The sequence below is a fragment of the Bidens hawaiensis genome, unplaced genomic scaffold, assembly GCF_021521415.1.
Source record: "Bidens hawaiensis isolate Kalapana, Puna unplaced genomic scaffold, B.hawaiensis_p1.1 tig00009951_1, whole genome shotgun sequence".
NCBI lineage: Eukaryota > Viridiplantae > Streptophyta > Magnoliopsida > Asterales > Asteraceae > Bidens > Bidens hawaiensis.
Window position 1 is genome coordinate 40,918 of NW_027491753.1, and position 25,958 is coordinate 66,875.

Below are 25,958 nucleotides of genomic sequence, written 5' to 3' on the forward strand. Positions count from 1 at the left end.
TGCAAATAATCCATTGCACACCCAAAATCGGAATCTAACCCATCAACACCACAATCACGCAAAATGTGGTCCTGTAACTTCCAAGATTGTGCTCTCGAGGCTACGAAAGGTCGAAAGCATAGGTGGAAACATCCTCAGCTGAATATAACCCTAAACCACCGAAATGGATAGGGAGAGAGGCCAGTCTCCATTGAAAATCCACAAAAAACGAACCCCCACATACCACAATATCCTCAATCGCCGCTCGAAGCCCTTTGTCAAAAACAGAGACAGCTTCCTTAACAAACATAGGCTGACATATTCGGAGTCCGAACAACAACTTAGCCACCCCCATACATGAGCGAAGCAAGAGAAGCTCACATTGAGGGTCACGCAGGCGAGTAAGACATCTCATTAGTTCCACAGCGCTTGAAGCTCTAGTACTGGCCAAACTACTGATAAACCCTGCGTCTCGGCTAACCGCACCTCCAAGGAGTTTTACCCCTAACTCCGGTCTTCCAATCCCGATAGGAAATAAACCTACTTTTGCCTTTATCCCATTGCACGACGGCCAATATACTTCAGTCTTTTTAATATTAAGCTCAAGCCCCAGACTTGGCCTCTTGGATCTAACAATATCCAGGGCTTTAGCCACTTCAATGGCGTCTCCTATAATCGTAGCATCATCTAAGTACCATGCATGGAAAAGTAACTTGCAACCATCTCGTACTTGATGAATGAGGGGGTGTAAAGCTAATGCAAAGAGAAGGGGTCCTAAAGGATCGCCTTGTTGAACCCCAGTCGTTGACTGGATACAATCATTCCCTACATATAGCCTAGCCGGTTGCCCGTAAAGAAAATTAACCCATAGGGAAATAGATGGGCATCTGACACGAACTTCATGCAGGAGTGTGGTTCTATCCACCAGGTTGAAGGCATTAGAAAAATCTACTGTAAGCAAAGCCAACAACCCATCCGAGTGGAACATATTAAGAAATCTATTCGCGCTATGAAGCACCGCCTCCGCTCCACTCGGGATCCCCACCCCGAATTGAAAATCACCAAGGTATTTTGTCATCTCTTTCCCGACACTCCTCATAGCCATTTTGGATACAAGCCTTCTCCAAATCGCCCCAACGACAATAGGCCTAACCCCATTGTCGACCTTAAGCAGTGGCGTTAGGGGGGCCGAAGCCACAAACTCCGCCAAAGCAACAGGGCATCTCCTCCTAACCACAAGTTAACCACCTCAGTGATAGCCTTAAGCAACCCCACGGCAATCGCGGATCCTTCCCCACATAGGGCATCCAAAATATGTTGGGCCCTAAGCCCATCTCTACCACAAGAAGTTCCTTTAGGAAATGATTTAATACACCCAAGAACACTATCAACGTCCACAACCAAAGTGGCCACCGAGAGTAAGGCCTCAGGCAAGGCGGGCGGGGGCAAGATGGGATGCTTATCAAGCAACACTTTCATAGTGGCGTCACCAAGAGGAGCAACACCCGAAGAGGACAAAACTTTAACTGCGGCCGTGAAGTGCCCATCGGCAACTTTTCGAATACATTGCTTAGCATTGAGGCCCTCCCTCGAATGATCACCCCCGAATGAGGCCTCATCGGCTCTTGAGCCCATATCCATCGATTGGTTAAAGAGTGATTGGATAATATCAACACATCCGCTTCCATCACCCCACCTTGTCAGGGCCTGCCGAATAGAATAGCATTGTAAGGATTTCCTATTCCCCGACCTACGCTCTTGTCGGTTGGAAGGCTTGACAACTTATAATGTGCAACGGGGTAAAATCAAAAGTTTAACCCACGCTTCAATGGACTCAGGCCTAGACACCACCTTGCACAGTGAACCAGTTAAGGCATGGGCAAATGCCATGCGACAGCTAGGAGGAATGCTTTTTACTGTCTTTAACGGAAGTGCGAAAATACGGTCCAGTAGGGTCGCATCCAAAGCGACTCCGCCCAAGGCAACTACATCTATTGCAAGTTGTGGCTTAGGGATCCCCACAAGAAAGTCTTCCACCCCTCCCGTATCACCTTTGAACTTGATAACCTTGTCTTCATGGTGACAGTGCCGATTGAGAGCCTGCAAAGACATGCACTCACCACACAACCATTGTTTGGCAACCTTTAGAGCATCTGCCAACACAACAAAAAGATCACAATCCCCGGATATCGCATCCCGCATCGCGCATTTTTTCTCATCTGTCCATAAGTGTAGCTGCTTTATATGTGCCACTAACCTTTGGATCCCCTTGGACCCAACCAATCCATCCGGGCAGCAATGGATGGAAGTATTGTTGAATATAGCCGACCGAATTTAGAGGCAAAATGGAAGTATTGTTGAATACAGTCGTGCATCAAAAGTTTTAGTACATTACATAAATAGTTCTTCTAATTGCAGATTTAACGTACTTTTTAATAAGTTATGTGATAGGGCAAGCTTAAAACTTAACACAAACTTAGGCCTCGTTTGTTTTTTTTAGAGATTTAAGTCTAAATTTGAATACCACATCTGAATGTTAAGAGGTGATTCAAATGTCTGAAATCTGAATCATTAAGAGATGGAGGCTAGAGACGAACCTCAAGTCGTCGGAGATGAAGCCTAGTCTCCGGGTTAGAAGTTAATGGAGGCCGGAGACAAACGTATGTTTTTTTTGGGTTAAGAGGTTTTCAGACCCACTAAAAGCTCTTATTGGTTCAGATGCTATTAAGACGCTGAACCTCTTAATGCCAGAAAAAAAACGAACAGCTCCACGTCTGATTACATCTGACTCCTCTATTCAGAGAAAAGAGGCGAAAACAAACAGGGCCTTAGCAAACTGTTAGCTGTTAAACATAAGTTAGAACACAAATCTTACTACAAATTGACATGGCTAAAACATTCACACATAACAGATAACACGGCTAATTTGACTAAAATAAGTATACAACAAAATTATCTTCCTGCAAAAAAAAATTATAGTAATGTGATTTACAGTTAACTCTCTTACTCTTAAGGAGTTAAAACTACATAAACCTGAACTCGAGTTACTTACATTCTTAGCGCGAACCCAGTTGAGAAGGTAATATAGATTCAGTTATCTGTATTTAAATTTACTTCTAGAATCCAAGCAACACATTCTTTAAGTAACTCAAACTTTTGATGCACGGCAATATTCAACAATACTTCCATTTTGCCTCTAAATTCGGTAGTGTTTTCCTTAAGAGCAAACGTTCCAGCACACGCACAATGCTCTGCCAAATGTGCAGCTTTAATCTGCTTGCATTTTAGACAAACCAAGTCTTGTAGATAGTAAACCCTCTCTCGTTGGCGCGCTATTTGAAGAAGATCGTATTCCATCTTCTCGCGGTCGTAAGGTTGACCACATTGTGGGATACTGCATCTCCATTCTTGAGTTAGTAAAGCCTTGTCCTCGCGCAAGTCTATGTCTCTACAATCATTGCAGTAGCTGCCAAAATGGTGAGTTTAAATTAGATACGCTGACAGACTGACGGTGCACACAAACAATGACAATAGGGCTGTCAAAGGGCCAAGATGACTCATGAGCTACTCGAAAACAGGCTCGTTAAAATCTCAAAATTGAGACAAGCTTAAATGAGTTCGAGTTCGAGCCTTAAAATAAGCTTGTTTAATAAACAAGCTCAAGCCCAAGCTTCACTTATCAAGATCAAGCTGGTTTGCGAGCCTGAAAAAGCCTATTATTGTATAATTTTTTATTTATGTATTAAATATACATTTATATAATATTTATTATATATATAGGGGAAAGTTAACGTGCAAATTAAATTAACGTGCTAATTGTGTGAATCAATTAGTGTAATTATATAAACAAATCGTGTAATTATGTGATTACATCGTAGTGTAATTACACTGCACTATAATTACACTACTTGATTAGCACGTTTAGCATGTTAATTTAATTTGTATTTGATCCAAACCCATATACATATTATGATAAAAATAACTAAATGATATATATTATGTTACATATAAAAATATCCAAAACTTATGAATTTACTAAAAACAAGATAAAATTGTTTTATTTATAATAAACATGCAAATCCATGCCAAAAGATAAAATTGTTTCATATTTTGTTTTAAAATTAGTTATACAAACAAAATACGTATTTTTTAAGTTAATTGTTATTTTAATTTAATTATATTATTAGTTTTTAAATCAGTCTTCAATGAGCAGTCCAATTATGATACAGTGCAAGAAATATCAAACAAACTCTTTTATCATGTTACCTGCATATCACATCTGGTAGAGTAAACGAAATCGAACACTTTTGAAACTGTGCCTCTGGAGCAAACTCCCTTACATGCACTAATGTTAACAGATTCCTCTTCATGATCTGCAGTTTGTTTTAAACATTAATGAAATAATAACATTTGCAAATAAAAAATAATCAGGTGACCAATACATTAAAAAAAACAAAATTGAACAAAGCATACCCGAATATCATCCTGCACATTCTGGTCTAGTGCAAGCACAGCACACACGTGTCTAATGAATTCAAGTGCATGAGATTTGCCTTTTTCTCCCTTATAAAGAGCAGCAACTATTTTCATTAGTCTTTTTGTGAAGTCAGGTATAATCTGTAAAATAAATTGAAAAACACAAGTTTATGATTAAAAAAGCCAAAATATACATGAATTCCACCAATACTAAAATTAATATTTTTTATTTGACCTCCTTCTGGATGTGTTTAGTCATGCATGACTGGATACTTTCAGCAGCTGCTGCAGTAATTGATGGAGTGCACGAGTCAGCATCTATTACATTTGCTCTTTTATTGGCTTGATCTTGTGCAAATTCCCACGGGTGGTACAAAAACTCCGATACTACTAAATTAAAGTGATCCTATGGAAAAAATAGATCAATTGGTAAGACGGTATCAACTGATAATCATATAATTGTATAATTTTTGCATGTTAATGATAAGAAATATGTATATTACCTGAGTCTCATTAGGCAGGTTTTCTGCAATATTCCATCGTGAGGCTATCGCCACTTCTGAGTCATCGTCCGTTTGATCTGATTTAGGTTGAACTCCACCATAGTTATACTGTAGACAAAAGTAAAATGGTAATTTCTCACTCCACTCAAATAAACGGAGCTCCAAAAGTTGCTGTAATAAATGTAATTTAGCTAACCTGATCCATAAATAGCAGTGAATGCCAGAATTGTGTGGGTTCAAGCACCATGCACTTAAACAAGTTGCTAAAACACAATAAATAAATAAATAAATATAAATCAACTTAATATTGCTTTAAAGTTAAAAAAAATGCTAAGTACTAACTTTTTTTGTAGAATTTCCAGTAAAGTATCACAGTAAGCTTGCGCAGCAGATAAGTCTGGCTTTCCGGTGTCGATTATCACTTTCGAATAATTGGCAAATATTATCGAGGCGCCCAATTTTCTAATTTCAGATAGCAGAAGTGCAAGCACCTTTTGCATGACTTTCTGAAGCATTCTAAGAAGAGCTGGATCATGAAGTTTTGACCGTGGACTGAATCACAAGACAAAAGAAAGTCAAAACAGATATAAGTAGTTAGTGAAGTCCATAAGCAGTATGCCCACTTGCCCAGCAAACTGGACAGGTCAGGATGGTTCAGGTTAAAGAAGGTCGTTTTAGAAAACATCAATTTGGTCCAAGTCTTTTATAAAGCATCAATATTCTTCAGGTCAAAACAGGTTCTGGCCAAAATGAAGTCGGGTTGAAATGAGTCGCTTTAGAAAAAAGTATCAACATAGGTTCACATGCTAACCCATTTGAGCCCTTTTAAGTTTTATAATAGCTACCCAGTTTGACCTGTTGACTAATTTAAGTAGACCCAAACTAGACCATTGACTGACTGGATATGGCCCAAATGAACCCTTATACAATTTAGTCTTGCCCAAATCAACCCATTCTTTAAAATATGGGTCACTATTGCCACCATCAACAAGCAAAGTGATGGTACCTGCAGAGCCATCTGTATAAATGTTGCAACAATTCATCAGCAAATATATTGCCTAATGAAACAGCATCAGTAAGGCATCTCTGAATCAATGTTCGGAGGGCACGAAACGCGAGTACACATGGTGTGGCCTCATCCAAATCCGACAGTTCGTGTGAAGCAGAAGTCAAATCATGGTCTAACTCTAATAGCAAAGCATTAACAGCCAGATTGTGAATCTGCGCACATCAGAAAACTATTGCTTACAAATCTTGAATTTATTTATGTGGATTAAAGTTTACATCAACAAATTGCAGACCTTTAGCTCAACTGTCACTTTTCGGTAAGCACCCTCACAAATAAGAACAGGTTGATTGACCTGTTCCCCAAATAAAAACAATTTAGATTATCAAAAAGTCATAAATATTAGCTTAATAATTTATGTAATTCTGACACACACCTCATCAAAGTAACAAGTTTCTTCTTCATCATCTCCTCCAAGATCTGGAATTCCATTATCTGATACCCAAAGCATCTGCAAATTTGAATAGCTCTTAATTATATAAACCGTCAAAACGGTTCAAACTTCAAAGCACATACAAAAAAGCTACTAATCATGAAAATGTAAATATATGAACCATAGACAACCTGTTTCTGGTCACGTAATTCTCTTGCAAAAAAGATATCTGTGGTTTGTATACGCCAATCTATTTCAATATTGCCTAATGGAACCTGTTAAAATTGAATAATCATAAACTCATGAACAAAATAACCGAAATGCAAATTAGATATACTTATGAATTAAAGATTACATGGGAATATCTGGAAAGAGAGATTTTTTCATTTAACCAACGGGACGATGTGGCACAACGACGCATTCCAATTTTTGCAGCTACATTCTGCCAGCCAAGAGCCTACATATAAAAAGAAAGTAAAATTAACTAACCTGGATCAAACAAAAAGCCAGCTCATCACTGAAAGCAGCTTGTACCACTAGTCGATTACCTGATATTGACTATCGCGTGCATTTGAAGGAATGTTCACACACGGGAAATCGTCAAGAGCCTCCACAGCGTACTTCATTAAGCCAACATTTGGGCACTCAAGTATAGCAATTGCAGGCCCATAAAGTTCAGATCTGTGAACAGTTAAAAAGTTTTTTTTAAAAAGCACAGTTTTTGCATATTTTTTCTTTTTGTATTATGTTTAAAAATCTAATGATGGTACTTTTGACCCATTAATAAGAAACAGGTCAGTCGGCCAAAAGTATCTGCAAGTTTATTTTTAAAGAATGCAACTGCCTAAATCGTTTTCAAAATTTTGGATTATTAATTCAAGAACTTTGTCTTTGTAATCAAAAGTAACTCAATGATGATCTAACTAAAAAGAAGAAAACAATGTTTACGAGTAAGCCCAGCCCAACCCGACTCGTATCGGAAGCTGTTTTCACCTATTACCCAGCCCGCCTATCTTACCACCTCTAGTGATAATATATAAAAGACGTAATACCTGAATTCAGTAATTTCTCTTTGTAAGATTTTCTGAGCATCCTTAGGGTTTGCAACATAGTCCACCTGAATATTTCCACACAATAAAACTTATTTAAGAATTAAAAAAAACAAGCATTTGACACAGCAAAGCGAAACCAAGACCTTAAAAGTGAAAGCATCTCTATGCATGGGAGGTTCGACTGATAAAGCTTGGCAAGCTTCACGGAAGAGTTTCTCTAATAGATGTGGTGTCAACTCTTTACGCTGAACGGGACTGAGCATTACCACATGAATGGTTGACCTTGACGGAAAATATAATAGATATATACCCCGCGGTTCGGATATGCTGCAAAAAAAGGAGAAATTACAAAATAATTTTTTTTTGTTATATATGTCAATTGACAAACAAACAAGACAATAAAAAACAGCAACTTACCCATGATACAAGTAAAAGAAAGAAATTGATGACTCTAGGTAAGAGCATTCCGTAGTGGTTTTCATTTGCAATTCACTTAAACTATATCCATCTTTTGCATTCCGTTTCTTAGCTGATTTATTCACTTTACAAACACATCCGGTTTGAAGAATGAAGTTGAAATCAAGCTCTACTTTTGTTTCGTATATACCCTGAAATGTAGTTGGACAGACCATATAGCAAGCAAGTTTGGTAAGAGTTTCTAAACTATTTTTATTTAATTTTTACGGACCTCCACTTCAGGATCTGCAAGGTGAGCAGCAAGTTTCCTGCTTTCTTTTCTAAACTGATCTTCATCAGTTATGACCTACAAATGGTACCGATCAATAAGCTTCGTAAGTTACTAAATTAGTCATATTTTCTCTTTCAATTACAAACAATATACCTCAATCAAGTTATGGCGATGGTGAGCGTGAGGAAGACTCTTGTTCACAAGTTTTCCAGGAAACTCTTCAGTCACTGGAGCTTTAGAATTTAGGTAAAATACTCTGGGAACATTAATAAGAATCTTATGCATGGTTCCACTACAAACAACCCACGCCAAAAATTGGCCATTTTGTGAACTTGGAACAAGTTGAATTATCTGGTAAAAAAACAAGGTTTAAGGTGCATAATGGGTAAAAATGAAAGTGCAAATAGCAAAAAAAAAAAAAAAGTTAAAAAAGTTTAACTACCTGCCAGTGACTGTTTATAAGGGCTTGTTCCTGCCTTTTGAATAACGAACCGACCCCGGATCCAGCTTGTCTCCTATTTGGCACACCACTAGGAATACCAGTAGCTCCATTTCTTTGACTAGATCCATCCCAAGTCTCCAACCTGCAATGGATCAATGTGGGTTGTCTTTTATCTCTATTGGTCAAATGAGTCACATAAAGCAAGGTGATTAAATTTGCCGATAGTGGCCAACCTCCGCAATCGCTTCTATTCAAAGATTTAGATTGTGGTTGTTATATAATTCTTTTGTTGTAATTAATGACTGGTTAATTTAAACTCGCTCTATAAAACAGACAAAAAAACGTGTTGGTTGACTCAGCCCAACTCGACCCGTTTCTTCCCATTTAGACCCATTACCGATCTGCATGTGCTAATAAGGTACCTTTGTCTCTTTCTTCTTTCACGAACTTGTTTCCACTTTCGTTTTTTCGAATTAAGCCATCCTTGATAATCCAGATTTTTGTCTATATCTTCAATATCAACATCAATAGGTTGTGGTGATGATGCTGACAGATTCCCACTTTGACCATTATCAGCCTGTTGACCACTTGTCTTATGGTTAGTTTCATAAGAACGAACAATAGGTCTAGGTCCAACACCAGAAGATTTTCCATTGGTCCCAAAATCCTCCAAATCCACAACGTTCTGTTCATTCGGTTCATGATTTTCTCCGTTTGCATCATTTTTCATATCATCTTTATTTTCCTTGTTCACTGCACTAAAAATATCAACCATTTTTCTTTGCCTCAATTTGTCCTCTTTTTCACGAACCTTCTTGTACAACCAATCAGGATGAACTACTCTTGGAACAGGGTTTGAAACCTAAAAAAGAGAAGAAAAAAAACTAACGGTTACATGCCAAAGAGATGCAATACTTCATCAAATGTTTATAATAAACACTGTACCTTCTGCATTGCTGCAGGAATAGTGATAATTTTCTGAATAGCAGAGCTAAGCCGCTGTTTGTAATATGACCAGTCAATAATGGAACGAATACCAAAATCTGATGAGATTTTGCACCACTTTTTCAAATAGAACTTCATAAGTTCTGCAAATGAAACATGAAAGATTAGCATACTTTTAAGGTAAAAAAAATCAAGTGTAATGGTATAGAGTTTACCTGCATCAGTTTCAAATATAGCAACAGGAACAGCACGTTCGCTCACTGGGTTCCCCTGTTCTCATTAAGATTGACATTTGCACAGTAGTAAGCTTTTAAATCAAAAAATATTAAAAAGAAAGACAAGACAGATATTAGGTTTTTTAAGAGTCAAAATAAAATATAAACAAAAGAAACAAAATCAAGCAAAGCATGCAGACTCCATTAACAGTATACTGAAAAAGATTGCAATTATTTAGCTTATATTATCTCATCTTTAAAGCTTTCAATCAAAATACTTTCCTCACATTATTTAAAAAATCAACTTTACCAAATGCATGCCAAAAGATTACTTCAATTCAAACATTTTTCTATTAGCCAAATGAGATGCTTACCCGTGGTTCACATGCAACAACATATTGGCAACGTAGGCCTTTATCTTTAACCATAGCATCACCAAGAAAATCAGCAAGACGTCTAGCTGTGGTTACTGCACATGATTTCTGCTCACCATAATCCACTAAAGACTTGCTCATAGTGCTCGATTCCGAAATGTAATCAAGCAATTCACTGTCTGCAATATCCTTCCCTTGATTCTAAAATGTATACTCATCAGTGATATTATATATACATAAACACACATACATACATATAACACACTCACACACACACACACACATATATATAACATAAACATAAAACTTAAAAGAAATATGATTTACATACATCAAGAAGATCAAGCCAGCGGTTGGCAACAGAAGCAACTACAGAATAGCATTCCTCTAAGGTAGACCCGTGAAGAAATTTTTCGAAGAGCTCGGCCTGAAAAGATATAGAGTTATGTAAATGTGTCGAAGCACAAAAAGATATAGAGTTAAGTGAATGTGTCGATGCAAAAAAGAAATAATTAAGAAAACAATCAAGTTAAAAACAAGGTTATTAGATAAAGATATTACTTGGAAGACTTTAATGAGCTTTAATTCACCCCTCCTCTTAATCTCAAAACCTTTAAGCTCCGCAAGGGTACCATCTTCATTAAACACAGCATACCGCTTCTTTAATAATATTCCTTCTTCTTTGGAAGCAGGAAGAATCATAGCCTACATTCATAAACAGTACAAAAAAACAAAATGTAAAATCATGACTAATCCAACTAACTGACAAAAAGGGTGTCATTTTTAGTAAAGGAAGCAAAAGATTGAGCATTTTGACTGTTTCGAATTACATTTTGTCCAAGAAAATAACTTTTTTTTAAACAGTTATTGTCATGTGCTTAAGAAATTTAAACTCTTTCAATAATAATCGAATTCTATAATAAACTATTTTAGGAGACTATGTATAACAGAAATCCATTTTGAGTGACTTTCAACCTTTTGACAGGTCTCCTACTTGGCTAAAAAAATACTATTTTACCTGTTTGACCTAATAGAAATAAATTATAACTCAAATCAATCCAATTACAAATATATGGGTTAAAAACGCCACCTCTACTCTCAAGATTTCACTTATTTACCTTGTATGGTCCATCCACTTCAAATTCAATTGAACATTCACTGTGTGTTGTGTATGTTCTGTTGATAGGATCTTTGAGAGTCTGATGAAAACAAAAAAATGAGAGCCATACACAAAATAAAAAAAGTATAAACCCCTTAAATAGTGGAGGAACTATAAATATGAAAAGAAAAGGAAATATATAGGATCCAAAAAACCTGATATTGATCATTTGTGTTGTTTACAGCCACATCAACATTGAGCATAACACATGGATATGAGATTGTCAGCTTCTTCTTTGAGTCTCTGTAATGAAATTATTTCAGAAGGTTAAAAACTACCTGAAAATGTTATGCCACGTCAGCAAATCACAATAATGAGATGCGAAAAAAACGCTTACCTGAAAGTAAAATTTTCAGGGAATGACCCTGGCAAAGCACACCATATACCATCTGTATCTAATTCCAAAGGTCTTCCAATCTTTTTAACAAGTGAATGAGCATTCTGGATTATTTTTGCTCCGGTATATGTAACGACTCCTGCCATTTCCATTGAATACCAACGTGCACCTCTGCAACAAAATCATCTTGTATAAAAATTAGATAGAAAATTAAATAGAAACAAAAGATGAGATTAAGTGAAAAGAACATACTTGCGCATGACATATCCATAGAAAGAATTCAGAATACATTTGTGAGCGAGTTGTAGTGAATCATATAGAACCACCATATCCTACAATATTGTAGTAACTAACTAATTAATACCATCACGCAATACAGAAAATTGGAATCAACAAAAACAGATACGGTAAAGGTAGAATTACTTGTGCTTCTTGAATCTTTATAGGATTTCCACTAGCTTTTGCTTCTGACAGCTTCCCTTTCCATACTTTATTGAGCCCTTTGTACTCATATCGTCTATCACGGAAGCTTTGAAAAACAAAATAACATGTTATGATCTCTAAATAAATAGACATGTATAAATTTAAACAAAAAAGCATATTAATACAGTAATCTTGTGTCTTGATTAAATGCTTACCTTCGTACAGTATCAACATAAAACGGATTTTCACGCATGCAAATCCCTGCTTTTCGAATTTCAGTGGTGGGCTTCTCAAGCACCCGCTTATATGCCTGTAGTAGGAGCAGAAAATGTTCTCATTAGAAGCAGAAAATAAGCCGTCAACTCAGTTTGAAAAAGCAGCTCCTCATTCGTGAAGCATTGCTATATGTACAACCAAAAGCCGCATCTCTCTCAACTCTTTACTGTTAACATATCAAATCAGTCATAATATCTTCATCCTAATTTGACCAACTTTGACCCACATGTGCAAGAAGCGTATTTTTTTAAACCAAGCAGGTCAGGGAGTTGGGTAACAGGTTAAACGGGTTTGGGAAAAAGGATTATATTAATGCATGAAAAAGTAGGGTAGACCTACAACACTTTTTCGCCTAGAACTTTAAGATGTTGTCTGATAACAATTTGTATGTCAAATATGATTATAAAAAAACATATTTTTGATATAAAATTTTAATCTAATAGTTTATAGAATATTTTATACATAAAAAATCATCTTGAGACTTTTGATCTATTACCTTTTTAGCCCACTCTATTTATATTTTACACGTTTAAGTTTTGACCCCATTAAAGATTAAACACAATCAGAACCAACACATTTGTAAGAAAATGAGTCAAATTGAAATTAGACATCACACTAAAAAAGATAAGTTTCGAGATACCTTTTGACAGTATTTCTTTAGACGATCCTTCAGCTTCAACTGTTGGTCCACTTTAGACAGATCAAGAAATGGTTTTGATTGGGGTCCATCCACAAACTCAGATTCAATTTGCCTCTTGATATGATAGTAATCACTGATAAGCAATTTTGAAATTAGTAGATTTCCATTAGAGTCAAGTAGCATGCAAGGGTAAGGTACCTTCTCTTGGCTGTGTATGTTTCTCCACGCCAAACCCATTCAAGATTCCTAAGACAAGTTTTACCAGGACGATTGAAATCACATGCCGTGCAAACCTCATCTGTAACTATTGATGGTGGCTGACATTGCACAAAAGTACAGTTTTCAGTAAAAAAAAGTTTTATCTTAATATGCAATTTAACTTCTAAATAATTATTCATGTGCAAACCTGAAGTCTGTTTGTCAAAATAATGTTGGGATACATTGCAGCAACATCTAGATGGTATATAAGGGGACATTCTTCTCGTGTAGGTTCATCTCGTAATGCTATAAGCTGCACAAGATGCAAATTGTTGAAATTTTCCCAAATAATTACAAGGGTAAACATTTCGTAGACTTCAATTGACCAGTATACTACAAGATTGGCAACTATTAACACTCAATGTTCCATGAAGCTTTATGTTATTTCCCAGCCTTGTCAATAAAGAGGAAAGAAAACAGGTTCTGATAATACCTTGTCCAAAATAGCGTTTTTCACCTCATCATAGTTTGAAACTTCTTTAACGTCCATCTTACCCTCTACTTCAATAGCATAATGAAGATCACGATCAAGATTCTCAATAAGTTGCTGGAAAGAGAGACATAAATCAAAATTCTTGCACAACCTTAAATATCTTACTAAAACTTGTTTATATTTGATGGATAGAATAATAAGAATAATAGTTCCTGCCATAATCTAGTCACATAGCTTTATATATTCTAAGTTCCAAATGATGCTAATATTTGAGAGCATCAATAAGATGAAGAAAAGACAGTGCAACAATGAAGCAAGAAGACTGTTGTAACTGAATCATTATTGGAAATAGAAATCCAAACAAGCATGTGCCCCCCCCCCCCCCAAAAAAAATGGTATTGATGATTAGAAATACCTTGAAAGCAGATGGATCAAGTTTAAAACTAGTTGGAAGGTCAGATCTGAAAACACCAGTTTCCAAACACTCCACATGGCCACCAATGTATGTCTCACTCTCAAGAAGATGATTATTATGGAACTTTTCAGATTCAGCTTGGTGCTTATTAGGACATATAACATTTGCCGTGTATGCCTACAAGTATATTAAAGAGCAAAACATTAGGTTATAAGTTATAAAACAAGTGTATTAAAAAATATGAAAAACCAAACCACACCTGGACTATGAGAAGCATTTCACAGAGGGTCCCACTTCCTTTACGCAACACTTCATCAGGAGTCATTGGTATTATAGTTGCAAGGGAGAATATAAAGGGATGAACATAAGTCATATACAAGTAGTATGTTGACACAGCATCGGATACTGAATAGGATGCCATCATCTGTAATAACAGAGTTTTCCAAATATAAACATGTAAGAATCGTTCTGAACTTCTGATTAACTTTAAAATTCTTCACAAAAATCAGTAATCATACAGATGATAACAAGATCATTTCTACAAATCGTGTACCTGAGGCTTTTCCATTGCGTAACGAACCATATCTTCAGGATTTACCTCCAAGGGGTCATAACCCAGTTTGGCTTTCGTGACAGCCTGATATCATAATAAGAAAAGGTTTATTAACACCTAACAACATATCTCCAAACGAAATAGATATGTGTGGGTGTGTATTTAGTGTGTGAGAAAAAAAAAACATGCATACACACATATATAAAGAGTATCCTATGTACGTAAGCCATACAAGTCTTGTGCTGTCCTAATAAACAATAACTGACTATGGACATTAAAATACCTAACTTTCCATTAGCATGTATGACTTGATCCTTTTGTATTAAAGTTTCCCTAAGTTTTATCAATTTGATGAGTTCTGTTACTTTTTTCAATCTTACTTAAAGTTTTCCAATGTTTTTAATTAGGTATTTGTAAACTTGCATTGCATTGGTAGCATGTTTGGGCATTGAATTCAAATATCTGTAAATGAAGAGAAGACATATGATAGTAAAAGAAAACAGTAAATATAAGAACCTTCAAACCATGGCTTCCTTGAGGTAGATAACTATCACGTTTGACCCATGCAAAACAATCCAAATGGCATGCAAATTTAGCACGACATTCACCTTGAACTTTGTCACACAGAAAGCCAAGCTCCTGTAGGCGGAAAAGATTAATTGCTGTTAATAGTATGTACATAAAACACCATCTTCAATTATATTAACAAAAGTGTGTAGCATACTTCATTCATTCTCAACCCATGATGAGCTGCCCTGCTTTCCAAGAATGGCCAATCAAAGAAGTCTCCGTTGTATGTTACATAAATACCAGGCTTCACCTCTCTCATATGAGAAAACCACAATTTGATCAGTTCTTCCTGCATAAAAGCATAAACCTTTAAGCTCAAAAGCATGAAATTTAAAAGTGAAAGAATGCTGAGAAATCACACCTCGTTCTTCACATTTGTGACTTTAAAGTGTCCTTCAAATTCAGGTTTTGGAGTATATTCCAGATCCTCTATATCTTCACCAACGCACTAAAAGCAATTGCAAAATAACAAAATCAAATAATGAACTTACAAGTGTCACACGAAATCAAAGAAATAATGCATTCACCTCTCTATTAATAATCAGATATCCTCGACCATCAACCATGTATGAGATCATCATAACTAAATCATACTCAGCGTCTGGAAATTTCAAAGGAAGCTTTGTGGTCTCTATATCAAATGCACAAACATGAACTTCAGCACGTTGGAGAAGATCATTTCTCCTTTCTAAAGTAACTCCATCACTTGACACATTTACATCATACCACAGCCCGGATCTTATATCTGACAGGTAGAATTTCAGAGTGAAAGAAAGTGAGATATACAATATTCATAATTAATTATAGAATGCAAGCATGTGTGTATGCGTGTATGTATATATGTATCTATGCATATATCTCACCATTGTCAATGGCAAAACGGACATGGTAAGGCACGTCATACTCCCTTAGATCGGTAATGCAATCTACACAATCTTGAAATCGCACTTTGCTGTAAACCCAATAATCAAAATTATGTCACAACTGGAGTGGTTACTTATTTAATCAGAAAAATAGAGATATTGTAACAAATACAACATACCTTTTTCCTGTTGCATTTATGGACTCATACGCCTCTGCAGCATTTGACTTCTCTTTATTTCTTTCAACCACATGCATCAGTTCATTCTTTACTTGAAAAAGTTGTTGTACCGTGTCAAACGATACCTTTAAGTAAGTTTTTTGTAGTCCAGAAAGATGGTTTTTCTGTCATTGTAATCAAAAAAGTTAAGTTCCAGTTTGACAATTTGATATTATAAAAAGTATGAATCATAACATGCTGACTTACTAGATCAAGGTCTTCTTTTTCCACTATTTGAATGTCTACAATTTGCCCTTGGTATCGTCTTCTTAAATATGCATCAACATCCATTTCCATATTATCCTAAAAGATTCAACAGAAAGACCTAAATTAACCTATAACCCATAAGTGTTAAAAAATGTTCTTAAAAAAACGTCAGTGATTAGTCGACAACATTTATCGCTAATCGGTCCTAATCGACCGTAATTCCGACCATTTCCGGCGATTTCAGTCATGAATGGATCAAGGATGTGTGAAAACCTATCTGCTACAAAATTTTACACACAAAAATGTGTGTGTGTAACTGAAAATTACATAAAAAATTCCAATCCGATTAATCACTAGTCGGTACCCCACCAACCGACTAGCGCCTAGAGAGTTCTACAACACTGCTATAAACACATAAAATAATACACAAAGATCCAATCTCCACATGAGCATACCTTTGTAGCAGCATAAAAGTAAGGTCTGAACTTATGCTTGACTTTAAACGTCGAACCATCCTATAATCAAATCAAATACAGTCATAAGACGCTTGACTTTAAACGTCGTACAATATCAATTCTGGATTTCTAGCCCAAATTATACAAAAAAAAAATCACCTGACAGACGAAATACAAATCAACACAACTATACACATTCTGTGTATCCTGATCCTCCAACGACGACTACATAAAAAAGAAATCAAAGAGTTATATTGAAGCTTCAAAGGAAATTAGGTTTTAAAGCAATAGAAGTTTACACACTTACAACTACATAAAACCAAAATCAAGTCAATAAGTTCAAACAAAACTTCAATTCAAATTAGGCTTTAGATCAACAGAACTGTACTACAAATAACCGAAATCATTTCTAACGAGTTCTAACTAAACATCAACTGAATTAGGTTTTAAAGCAATATAACTGTACATAAAATCGAAATGAATAACGAGTTCTAACGAAACATCAACTGAAATTAGGTTTTAGAGCAATAGGACTGTACTACACAAAATCAAAATCAATAACGAGTTCCAATGAAACATCAAATGTAATTATGTTTAATGAAATTAAGTTTTAAGTACACAATTACGCCTACGTAAAATCAAAATCAAGTAAATAAGTTCTAACAAAACATCAACTGAAATTAGGTTTTAGAGCAATATAACAACTGTACACACTTACGACTACAAATAACCAAAATCAATTAAAAGAGTTCTAGCAAAACATCAATTAAAATTAGGTCAAATGAAATTAGATTCTAAAACAATAAAACTGTACACACTTACGACCAGTCGACTACACATAATCAAATTCAATAAACTAAGTTCTAATAGGTTTTCGAGCAATAGAACTGTAAACACTTACTACTATACAAATAATCGAAATCAAGTCAACAAGTTCTACCAGACAACAATTTAAATTAGGTTTTAGCGCAATAGAACTGTACAGACTTACTACTACACATAACCAAAATCGATTCAACGAGTTCTAACTAAACATCAACTGCAACTATGTCAAATGAAATTAGGTTCTAGAGCAATAAAACTGTACACACTTACCACTACATAAAATCAAAATCAACTCAATAAGTTCTAACAAAACATCAAATGAAATTAGGTTTTAAAGCAATAGAACTGTACACGATCGAATTCAAGTCAACAAGTTCTGACGAAACATCAGTAGAACTGTACTACACAAAATCAAAAGCAATTCAACGAGTTCTAACTAAACATCAACTGAAATTAGGTTTTAGAGCAATATAACTGTACACACATACGACTACACATAACCGAAATAAATTGAACGAGTTCTAACTAAACATCAACTGAAATTAGGTTTTAGAGCAATATAACTGTACACACATACGACTACACATAACCGAAATAAATTGAACGAGTTCTAACTAAACATCAACTGAAATTAGGTTCTAGAGCAATATAGCAACTGTACACACATACGACTACACATAACCGAAATCAATTGAACGAGTTCTAGCTGAAATTAGGTATCCGGACAATAGAATCGAAATGAATTCAACGAGTATTAACGAAACATCAAATATAATTAAATTAACCGTAAACACTTACAGCGGTGAAAGAGAGTAGCCATCCGAGACGCTTACCGCCTTCGGAGAACACATCAAAGCCGAACTTGGACTCGAGCTTCTCATCCGCTGAGAGAATGAGCTTCTGCTTCTTAGAGATCTTCGTGTCTCTGCTGCGATCGCCTCCTCCTCTTCTTCGATTATTATTATTATCATCTTTCATTGTTGATTGTGGTTGAACTGAATTGAATTGAATGAGATCTGGATTGATTGGTTAGAGGTTGAAGTAGGAAAAGATGGAAATGGAGGCGGGGAGATTGGAGTGTGTGTGTGTGTGTTTTCCCGCTCTTTTTTAGTAATGTGATTGGTATTGGGGGGCAAAAGGAGAAAATGGTAAAGTTACATGTGCAAATTAGTCGGGCTGGTCTGTGAATGTTTGAGATTGGCTTGTTATAAAAGTTTGAATTGAGTTAGGCTTAAACGAACTCAAACCTTAAATAAAATTGTATAATAAATGAGTTTGAGCTTTACCTGTCGAGCCCAGGTTAAAACAAAAGTAACTGAATAATATATATTATATTGTACATAAAAATTGCAATTAATTAATAAATAACAAACGAGCTGAGTCCAGGCCTTAAAACAATTCACGAGCCGAGCTCGAACTTTAAAAATAAAAACAAATTCTTGTAATTCTGAATGAGTCGAGCTCATACTTGGCTCGGCTTACTTACACTTCTAGTTATATCATATATGTGAACATATATTCTAATTATTTTGAAATGTCTCAATTTACAGTAGTAAATATAATTATGTAAAGGTCATAGAGTGTGTGCGGGGCACTAAAGACTAGAGAGTATATTCAAATTAACCTTAGGTGTTGACCGTCGAGTGATGAATTGAAACTTTGAAATCGCAAAGTTAGGTGTAAGATTTGTTTAGTACACTTTAAGCTCATAAAACTTACACAATGGTCCAAACTATTTTAAAGCTAATAGATACAACCTTACAACCTATCTTTTTTTAATTTTTAATAAAATATAATATTTACATCTACACATAATGCAAACGGACAACAAGTAGCCGCAAACCCTTTTTGAATTGCAAAACTCAATCTTTTAAAAAGTACATTGATAGATCCTTGATTAATAACATTATTATGCGTGGCCGGTTGAACTCGGCAAAATAGCTCCACAGCTGATTGTATATGATTATGTTATATGAAAATAAATATCTCAAAATAAGTATACTGCATAAGGTATATAACAAGTGAAAAACAACTTTATAAAGAACTTAATGTAGACAACAAAGACAAGTTATAATATTTAACAAAACTTTAAAAATTCCGAAAGCTTTCTTATAGGGAAGACCTGCTAGTGTTTTTTGGTCCAAACACAAAGAATAGTAGAATAGTTCGTCCTAATGTTTTCTCCTATCTCGTAACAATATAATACACCTTGTTATGCATTCTCTGATAGTTATTAATGTTTCTTAATTTAAGTTTTTTTATAAAAATTCAATAAGCACAACCATGAAACCAGACGGGCTCGAAGCTATTCATAAAAGAATAATAGCTAAACAATTAGAATTTAGAATAAGCATACAAGTTATTTCAATAAATGAAACGAATAACTTTATACACAAAAAAAATATATAAGTTTGAACATAAAGTAGTTATGATAAAAAGTGTTGTAGTTTAAGGACTGGACCAATTAGGGGCGTTCGTCAGATTGAACATTGGTTATTCGGGTTGTATGGATCGGTTTGTATATTATATCATGTGCAATGACTAATTACCAGAAAATAATTATCAAACATAATGCGACATGCATAAGTCTTAAGACAACAATAGTCTTAAAATACAAAATACAAAGTTCAAACAAGAACAAAAAAACAGAGGATTAGACTTGAACTAGTAAATATAAAACTTACAGAATTATATAAAAACAAAAAACAAAAAAACCAACACATTGCCTAGATTCGGTTTATCCGAATAACCTGAATTCAAAATTTTCGAGATCCAAAAACCGAATTTAATATCCGAAATCACAATTTGGATTGGTTTTTTGGTTACGGCCACGGTTCTTCGGTTTTCGTTTATTATGAACAACTATAGGCCCAATGCCAAATGGTGGGCTCTCATAAAACCGAAACCACCTATTAAGCTCTTATTTATGGGCTTAAATATTAATTTAAGATATTTATGGGCTTTCCAGACCCCCCCCCCCCCCTAATTAATGCATTGGATCGGATCCGCCAATGTCTTGAACTCTCATAAATTTAGGAGTCGAGTTCGAGCTTAGACAAGTTCTAAGATCGGCTTGGTCAGAGTGTCAGACCCATAGTTATCGGCAGATGTACGATTTTTTACATGTATTGTTTTAACTGTAACGTGAAAGATGGCATACAACTTATTGCTTTGATTCAAGACAATATGGTCTAGTTACACAAACAACGTAAGAAAACAAACTTATTGACATGAAAAGTTGAAAACAAAAACACACTAGCATCGTACCCACATATACGGCTTAAAATATAGTAATCAAACAACATTAGAATCCATAACCATGAGGGTGCTAAGATTCATCGGGTGCATATACTTCGTACCATTGTATATCTCTCGTGCGATAAGTCGAGTTGCCCTTTCTGACGGGTGATGCGCATCCCAAAACACGTACTCGTCTCTATTTGTGCATATGCTCGAAAATGGCGTGCAAAGTCCTAGCCCGTTATAGGGTCCTTGTCCACAACATGCTTCTTGTGATGTCTTAAATCCTGCATAACGAGCAAGTCAAATATTACAGTTGATAAGGGGCGTTAAATTAGTCATGTTGGCGGGTCGAACCTGACACAAAGCTAAAAATTTGACATAAACCCAAACACGACACAAAGCAAAAAATAATAAATAAATGAACCCGAATAAGCGAATATGCATGTGTGTGTGGATTGACGCAAACACGACCTTCAACCAACTTTTTTATTATTCGTTGTTCATATTAATACACTAAAATTTTAAATATACAACCAAAATTCAATTTTATGTAAAACAATTATGTTTAAACTATAAGCCATGATTCTCAACTTTTAAATTTGACAATAGTTATAACATTAACATATTTTTTTATATAATTGTATTAAAAAAATAAACATGTGAACCCATAAACCTGCCAAGATGACCTAGACACGTCATGTTGAGTTACATGTATCCACGGGTTCCACCCTAAGCATACACAAATTAAACCTAAGCCCGTGAATTTCGTGGTTCGTGTCTAACCATATATTCACATCCTATTCTTAGCAATAAGTAAATGTTAAGGGTATATGTATAGAGGTAGGAATTACCGAAAGCTTTTGGATTGGAGATGAAATTCAAGTTCACAAGATTTGTTTCAACGGTTATGAAGACATTGGCTCCAATCTTCTTGTTAAGTGAACTAACCATCTTGACGAGTTGCGGGTTAAACAAATTTGCGGCTTCTTGGAGATCGGCCGCACATTCGCCTTGCCTACTATGTTGTGCTAGGCTTGCGGGGACACACCCTAGTGGCCCCGTTCCTGACACCAATACTTTACGAGCTCCAATGTTATAAAGTCTCTACACAATTTATTTATTTTATAAACAAGTAAATAACTAGCGTGTTGTTTTTAGTTAATTATTAATAACTTGTGCATTTTTAAGAAAGATGATAAGATAATTCATTACCGTTGATAACTTCTCATACTCGGATATGAGATATGGGACATGGTCTGGAATTTTGTACTGAAATTACCTGATCGAGTTTGGGATCAAAAAATAGTTGTTCACAAAATCGTTGCCTCCACACGTGATTAGAACCAAAGCATCGTTGATGAGTTTTTTCGATTTCTCGGTGCCGACTAGCTCTGCCAAACGAAGTTTGTACGTCTCAAAGTCATCCAACTGGTACGGCATCCGAATAATATTTACCTACAAAAATAAATGATAAAAAGACTCATATAAAAAGCTAAACTAATGGGATTGTGTTTGAAAAATGTTTATTGGTTTATTGGTGTTTTCAAAAAGTCAACAAGTTAAAATGTGTTTGGCAATCACAAATTTTTATTTTTTATTTTAGTTTTTTATAAAGGGCTAAAAAACAGTTTTTCAAAAACCCAAATCTCGACTTTTTAAAATGGCTTTTTGAACAAACCAATAAGCTAATAAACATTTTTCAAACTCAATCCCAAACAGCTATTAAACTAATTTTGTAACGATTAATAATTGACTTACAAATTGAACTCCAGTGTCGTTGAGGATCCCAATCCCGGCAGAAGCAAAGTTTGCCCCGTTTAACAAATTTTGACCCGATAGAGCCGGATCCAAAAATGGCAATACCGGACCCGCACCAATTAATTCTCCTAAAAACATATAAACAAACTGAACATTCAGCGAACTGTTTAGTTGAAAGTTCCTTTATGTTTGTTCGATCAATATATGAGCAAACATGAACAAGGAATTTCGTTCGATTAACTAAATGAAATGAACACGAATATAGGCCATGCTCGTTCAATTGTGTTCGTTTACGCGCATTTATTTTCGTTAATGTTTGTTTATTAAAGGCTTCTGATACATTTTAATGAAATTTCTAATCTTAACATATTGATTTAAATAAAAATTATGAATTATAAAGCAAAATATACATGAGTATTACGTGGTTAATTAGTATATATAATTAACATATGAATATTCATGTTAGTAAACACCAACACAAAATTGGTAACCGGACCGAACCATTCATGAGCGTTCGTTCGGTTGTGCTCATGAACCGTTTACGAACAAGTTCATTTCCTCAATGAACGAACAAGAAATTTTGTTCGGTTAATCGTTCATGAACCGTTCGTTTATCAGTTAAAAAACTCAACGGACGAACATGAACAAGATCTTGTTCGGTTCGGTTCATTTACAACACCATATACACGTCATCTCAATAGAAAAGTCATAGCCCGAAAATAGTTATTTTTTGAGTTGTCATAAACATATCTTCTTCTTTTTTTTTCTTTCCTTTTAAATGACTAGAATTTTAGTATGTTGGTAATAAAGTAAAAAAATATATAAAATGAAGTTGGGATGTTAACCAATGGCATCAGGCAGGTTGAGGCCGTTAGAGAAACGACCAGTGGGACGATGGCTGGGAGAGTCAATTCCATAAGGAGGTGAATCTGCTCGTGCAGATGTCGCAAGAAAATTATTATTTCCATTGTCCACTAACGAGTCGCCAAACACCAAAAACAAGCGGCGGGTGGTATCGACTTTCGGCTTAGGAGGCGGGTTGTTTTCGGCCCCTACACCTAAAGTAATAAGAAATGTGAAAATGATAACAAGAGTAATTGTAGACATTATTGTGTAGCAATATTATGTACACTTAGAAAATGAACCAAGTGAGTCTATATATACACAAAGTATTCAAAGGGTGAGGTCAGTTACTACTTATAGAAAAACACTTGTTTCAATATGAGAACTACCACATTTCATACCTTGATAAGATCACATTTAATATTGACATATCCTCATGAGGTCACAAATGTGGCTTGAATTGTTGAAATGAACATTACTTGTAAATTCATACGAATTAAAGGCGTATATAATAATTGGAATACACTTAAAACTATGTAATCGGAACACACATCATTTAACTCGTTTATTTAAAAAGTCAAATTGGCCGACTATTTGTAAATGTGTCAACGGGTTGGTGAGTTATTATAGTAAACAGATTAAACATGTCAACCTATTTAATAGGGTTGACATGCCAATATGTGAGTTGGGGGAGGGCGTGTATTTAATAATAATCGTCATGTGTAGGCGGTTTAATGTATTTACTTGGTTTTGCATTATAACTTAATAACAATAAGAAGGTTTAAGAGGCATTGGCCGACTTTGTGTTAGCGGCAACAACGCCTTTGATAGTAGCAACAACACATGTCACTGCATTAAGGTCAGATAGACGGTGACAACGAACAACTATGGTTTAGACTTTCGATGATGGTATAGGCAGGTGCTATCATTTAAGGTTTTTTAAAAAATCATCGCAAATGTAAATTGTATCAATGTTGATATAGTTGTATAAGGTAGCAATTAATGATAATACAAGAAAACATTATCAAATACGATTTTGTAATTACAAAACTGAATAATCATGGCAACTAAATATAATTTAAATAACAATTTAATCTATTTTAAAGTTTACATGTAATAAATAATAATGTTAACGAGTTAAATATTTTCGTTCAAACACATCCCGTTTACTTTTGAAATAAAACAATGAAAGTAAATGTTATAGTTAGGAACATAGAAGTGTATTAGAGATACAATGTACTCTATTTGTACATATAACTTCGAGTAGTCAAAGGTATTTAATTTTTACATTAGCAGTTTGAACTCTCAACTACAAGACATATATTGTCATTTAACATTTGTAATAAATTCCACCGACATAGTAACTGTGCTTCCTTCAGTCCCACACTCCCACCAACTTTCTTTTTGGTCCCACTTTAAATGTAAAGTAATCCTTAAAACACACAAAAATAGATTCAAAGCTTCGTGGTCCCACATGACAAAGGTGTGACCGTAAAATGATTATTCTAGTAAAGAGTTGAAGGGTTAAAATCCTACGAGTGCATACATAAGTAATTTACAGGAATATTTTAAAACAAGTTAATTGTCACTAAAAAAACAAGTATGAAACTCTATGTTATGTTAACCGAACCAATTGCTCTATTCTAATATTAAATTTATTAATACAGACTTTTATTGAATGACTAATTAGATTGTTACAAACTAAAAAATAGATATGCAAATTCGTGGTTCCGTGAGGGTCAATGGAGTGTGGTGGTAACTGGTAAGTTGCATTCGCTCTATCCTAGTTCCTACTAGAGGTGGAATGTTAAAATCCTGCAAGATTTTATAGAAATATTTTGAAGTAATTAGCTAGTTTGACGTTCTTAAAAAAGTAATGAAACTCCATGTTATGTTAACCAAACGGATTGCAATATTCTAACTATAAGTTTATTGTAAATTGTGGGACATTTACCGACTGGCAAATCAGATCCTTACCAACACAATAATAATCATGAAATTCCATATTATGTTAATCGAACTGGTTGCGATCATAACATTACAGTAATTGCAAACCATAGAAATTTTATCGACTGACAAATCTGTATTCATCTTTCGATAAAGATATGAATCATTGATTTAAAAAAAAATAGTTTTTAGTATGTGAAAATCTATTTGAATAATAATAAATAAATAATAATAAATCACATGTATCAAATCAATAATAACGTCTCATACATAAAACATATTGGGATCAAGACATGTTTCTCATTTCTGAGCACTTGATACAAGGTCACATGTTAGACTCGATCAGCTGACAGTATGAAATTAAGGTTCACTGGTTTCATGTACTCCTGTGTACCGTTCATAATTTGTTGTACAATTAATCT

At 34.9% G+C, this 25,958-nt stretch overlaps 2 protein-coding genes across 2 annotated transcripts; both read right to left on the reverse strand.

The window, feature by feature from the left end:
- Nucleotides 1–3,037: 3,037 nt before the first annotated feature.
- Nucleotides 3,038–18,723, reverse strand: LOC143533897 (DNA polymerase epsilon catalytic subunit A-like). The gene is made up of 48 exons (XM_077028527.1): nucleotides 18,544–18,723; nucleotides 17,080–17,145; nucleotides 16,921–16,980; nucleotides 16,466–16,561; nucleotides 16,220–16,383; nucleotides 16,041–16,129; nucleotides 15,705–15,922; nucleotides 15,539–15,625; nucleotides 15,332–15,466; nucleotides 15,124–15,246; nucleotides 14,608–14,691; nucleotides 14,314–14,478; nucleotides 14,055–14,231; nucleotides 13,640–13,753; nucleotides 13,355–13,459; nucleotides 13,147–13,265; nucleotides 12,949–13,081; nucleotides 12,248–12,342; nucleotides 12,033–12,138; nucleotides 11,862–11,941; nucleotides 11,610–11,780; nucleotides 11,428–11,515; nucleotides 11,232–11,312; nucleotides 10,675–10,818; nucleotides 10,445–10,540; nucleotides 10,114–10,314; nucleotides 9,740–9,794; nucleotides 9,525–9,667; nucleotides 9,002–9,441; nucleotides 8,580–8,721; nucleotides 8,291–8,488; nucleotides 8,138–8,212; nucleotides 7,867–8,057; nucleotides 7,593–7,776; nucleotides 7,450–7,514; nucleotides 6,946–7,078; nucleotides 6,753–6,854; nucleotides 6,589–6,672; nucleotides 6,401–6,475; nucleotides 6,260–6,319; nucleotides 5,965–6,179; nucleotides 5,301–5,510; nucleotides 5,155–5,221; nucleotides 4,959–5,066; nucleotides 4,691–4,861; nucleotides 4,453–4,596; nucleotides 4,246–4,352; nucleotides 3,038–3,445 (listed from the first exon to the last, which is right to left on the reverse strand). The coding sequence occupies exons 1-48, from the start codon at nucleotides 18,721–18,723 to the stop codon at nucleotides 3,070–3,072; spliced, it is 6,522 nt and encodes a 2,173-aa protein (XP_076884642.1). The 3' UTR covers nucleotides 3,038–3,069.
- Nucleotides 18,724–20,908: 2,185 nt separating this feature from the next.
- On the reverse strand, nucleotides 20,909–24,311 carry LOC143533877 (GDSL esterase/lipase LTL1-like). The gene is made up of 5 exons (XM_077028514.1): nucleotides 23,592–24,311; nucleotides 22,747–22,874; nucleotides 22,201–22,443; nucleotides 21,840–22,092; nucleotides 20,909–21,272 (listed from the first exon to the last, which is right to left on the reverse strand). Exons 1-3 carry the CDS (start codon nucleotides 23,851–23,853, stop codon nucleotides 22,264–22,266), a joined length of 570 nt encoding a protein of 189 aa, XP_076884629.1. The 5' UTR covers nucleotides 23,854–24,311; the 3' UTR covers nucleotides 20,909–21,272; nucleotides 21,840–22,092; nucleotides 22,201–22,263.
- Nucleotides 24,312–25,958: the final 1,647 nt, after the last annotated feature.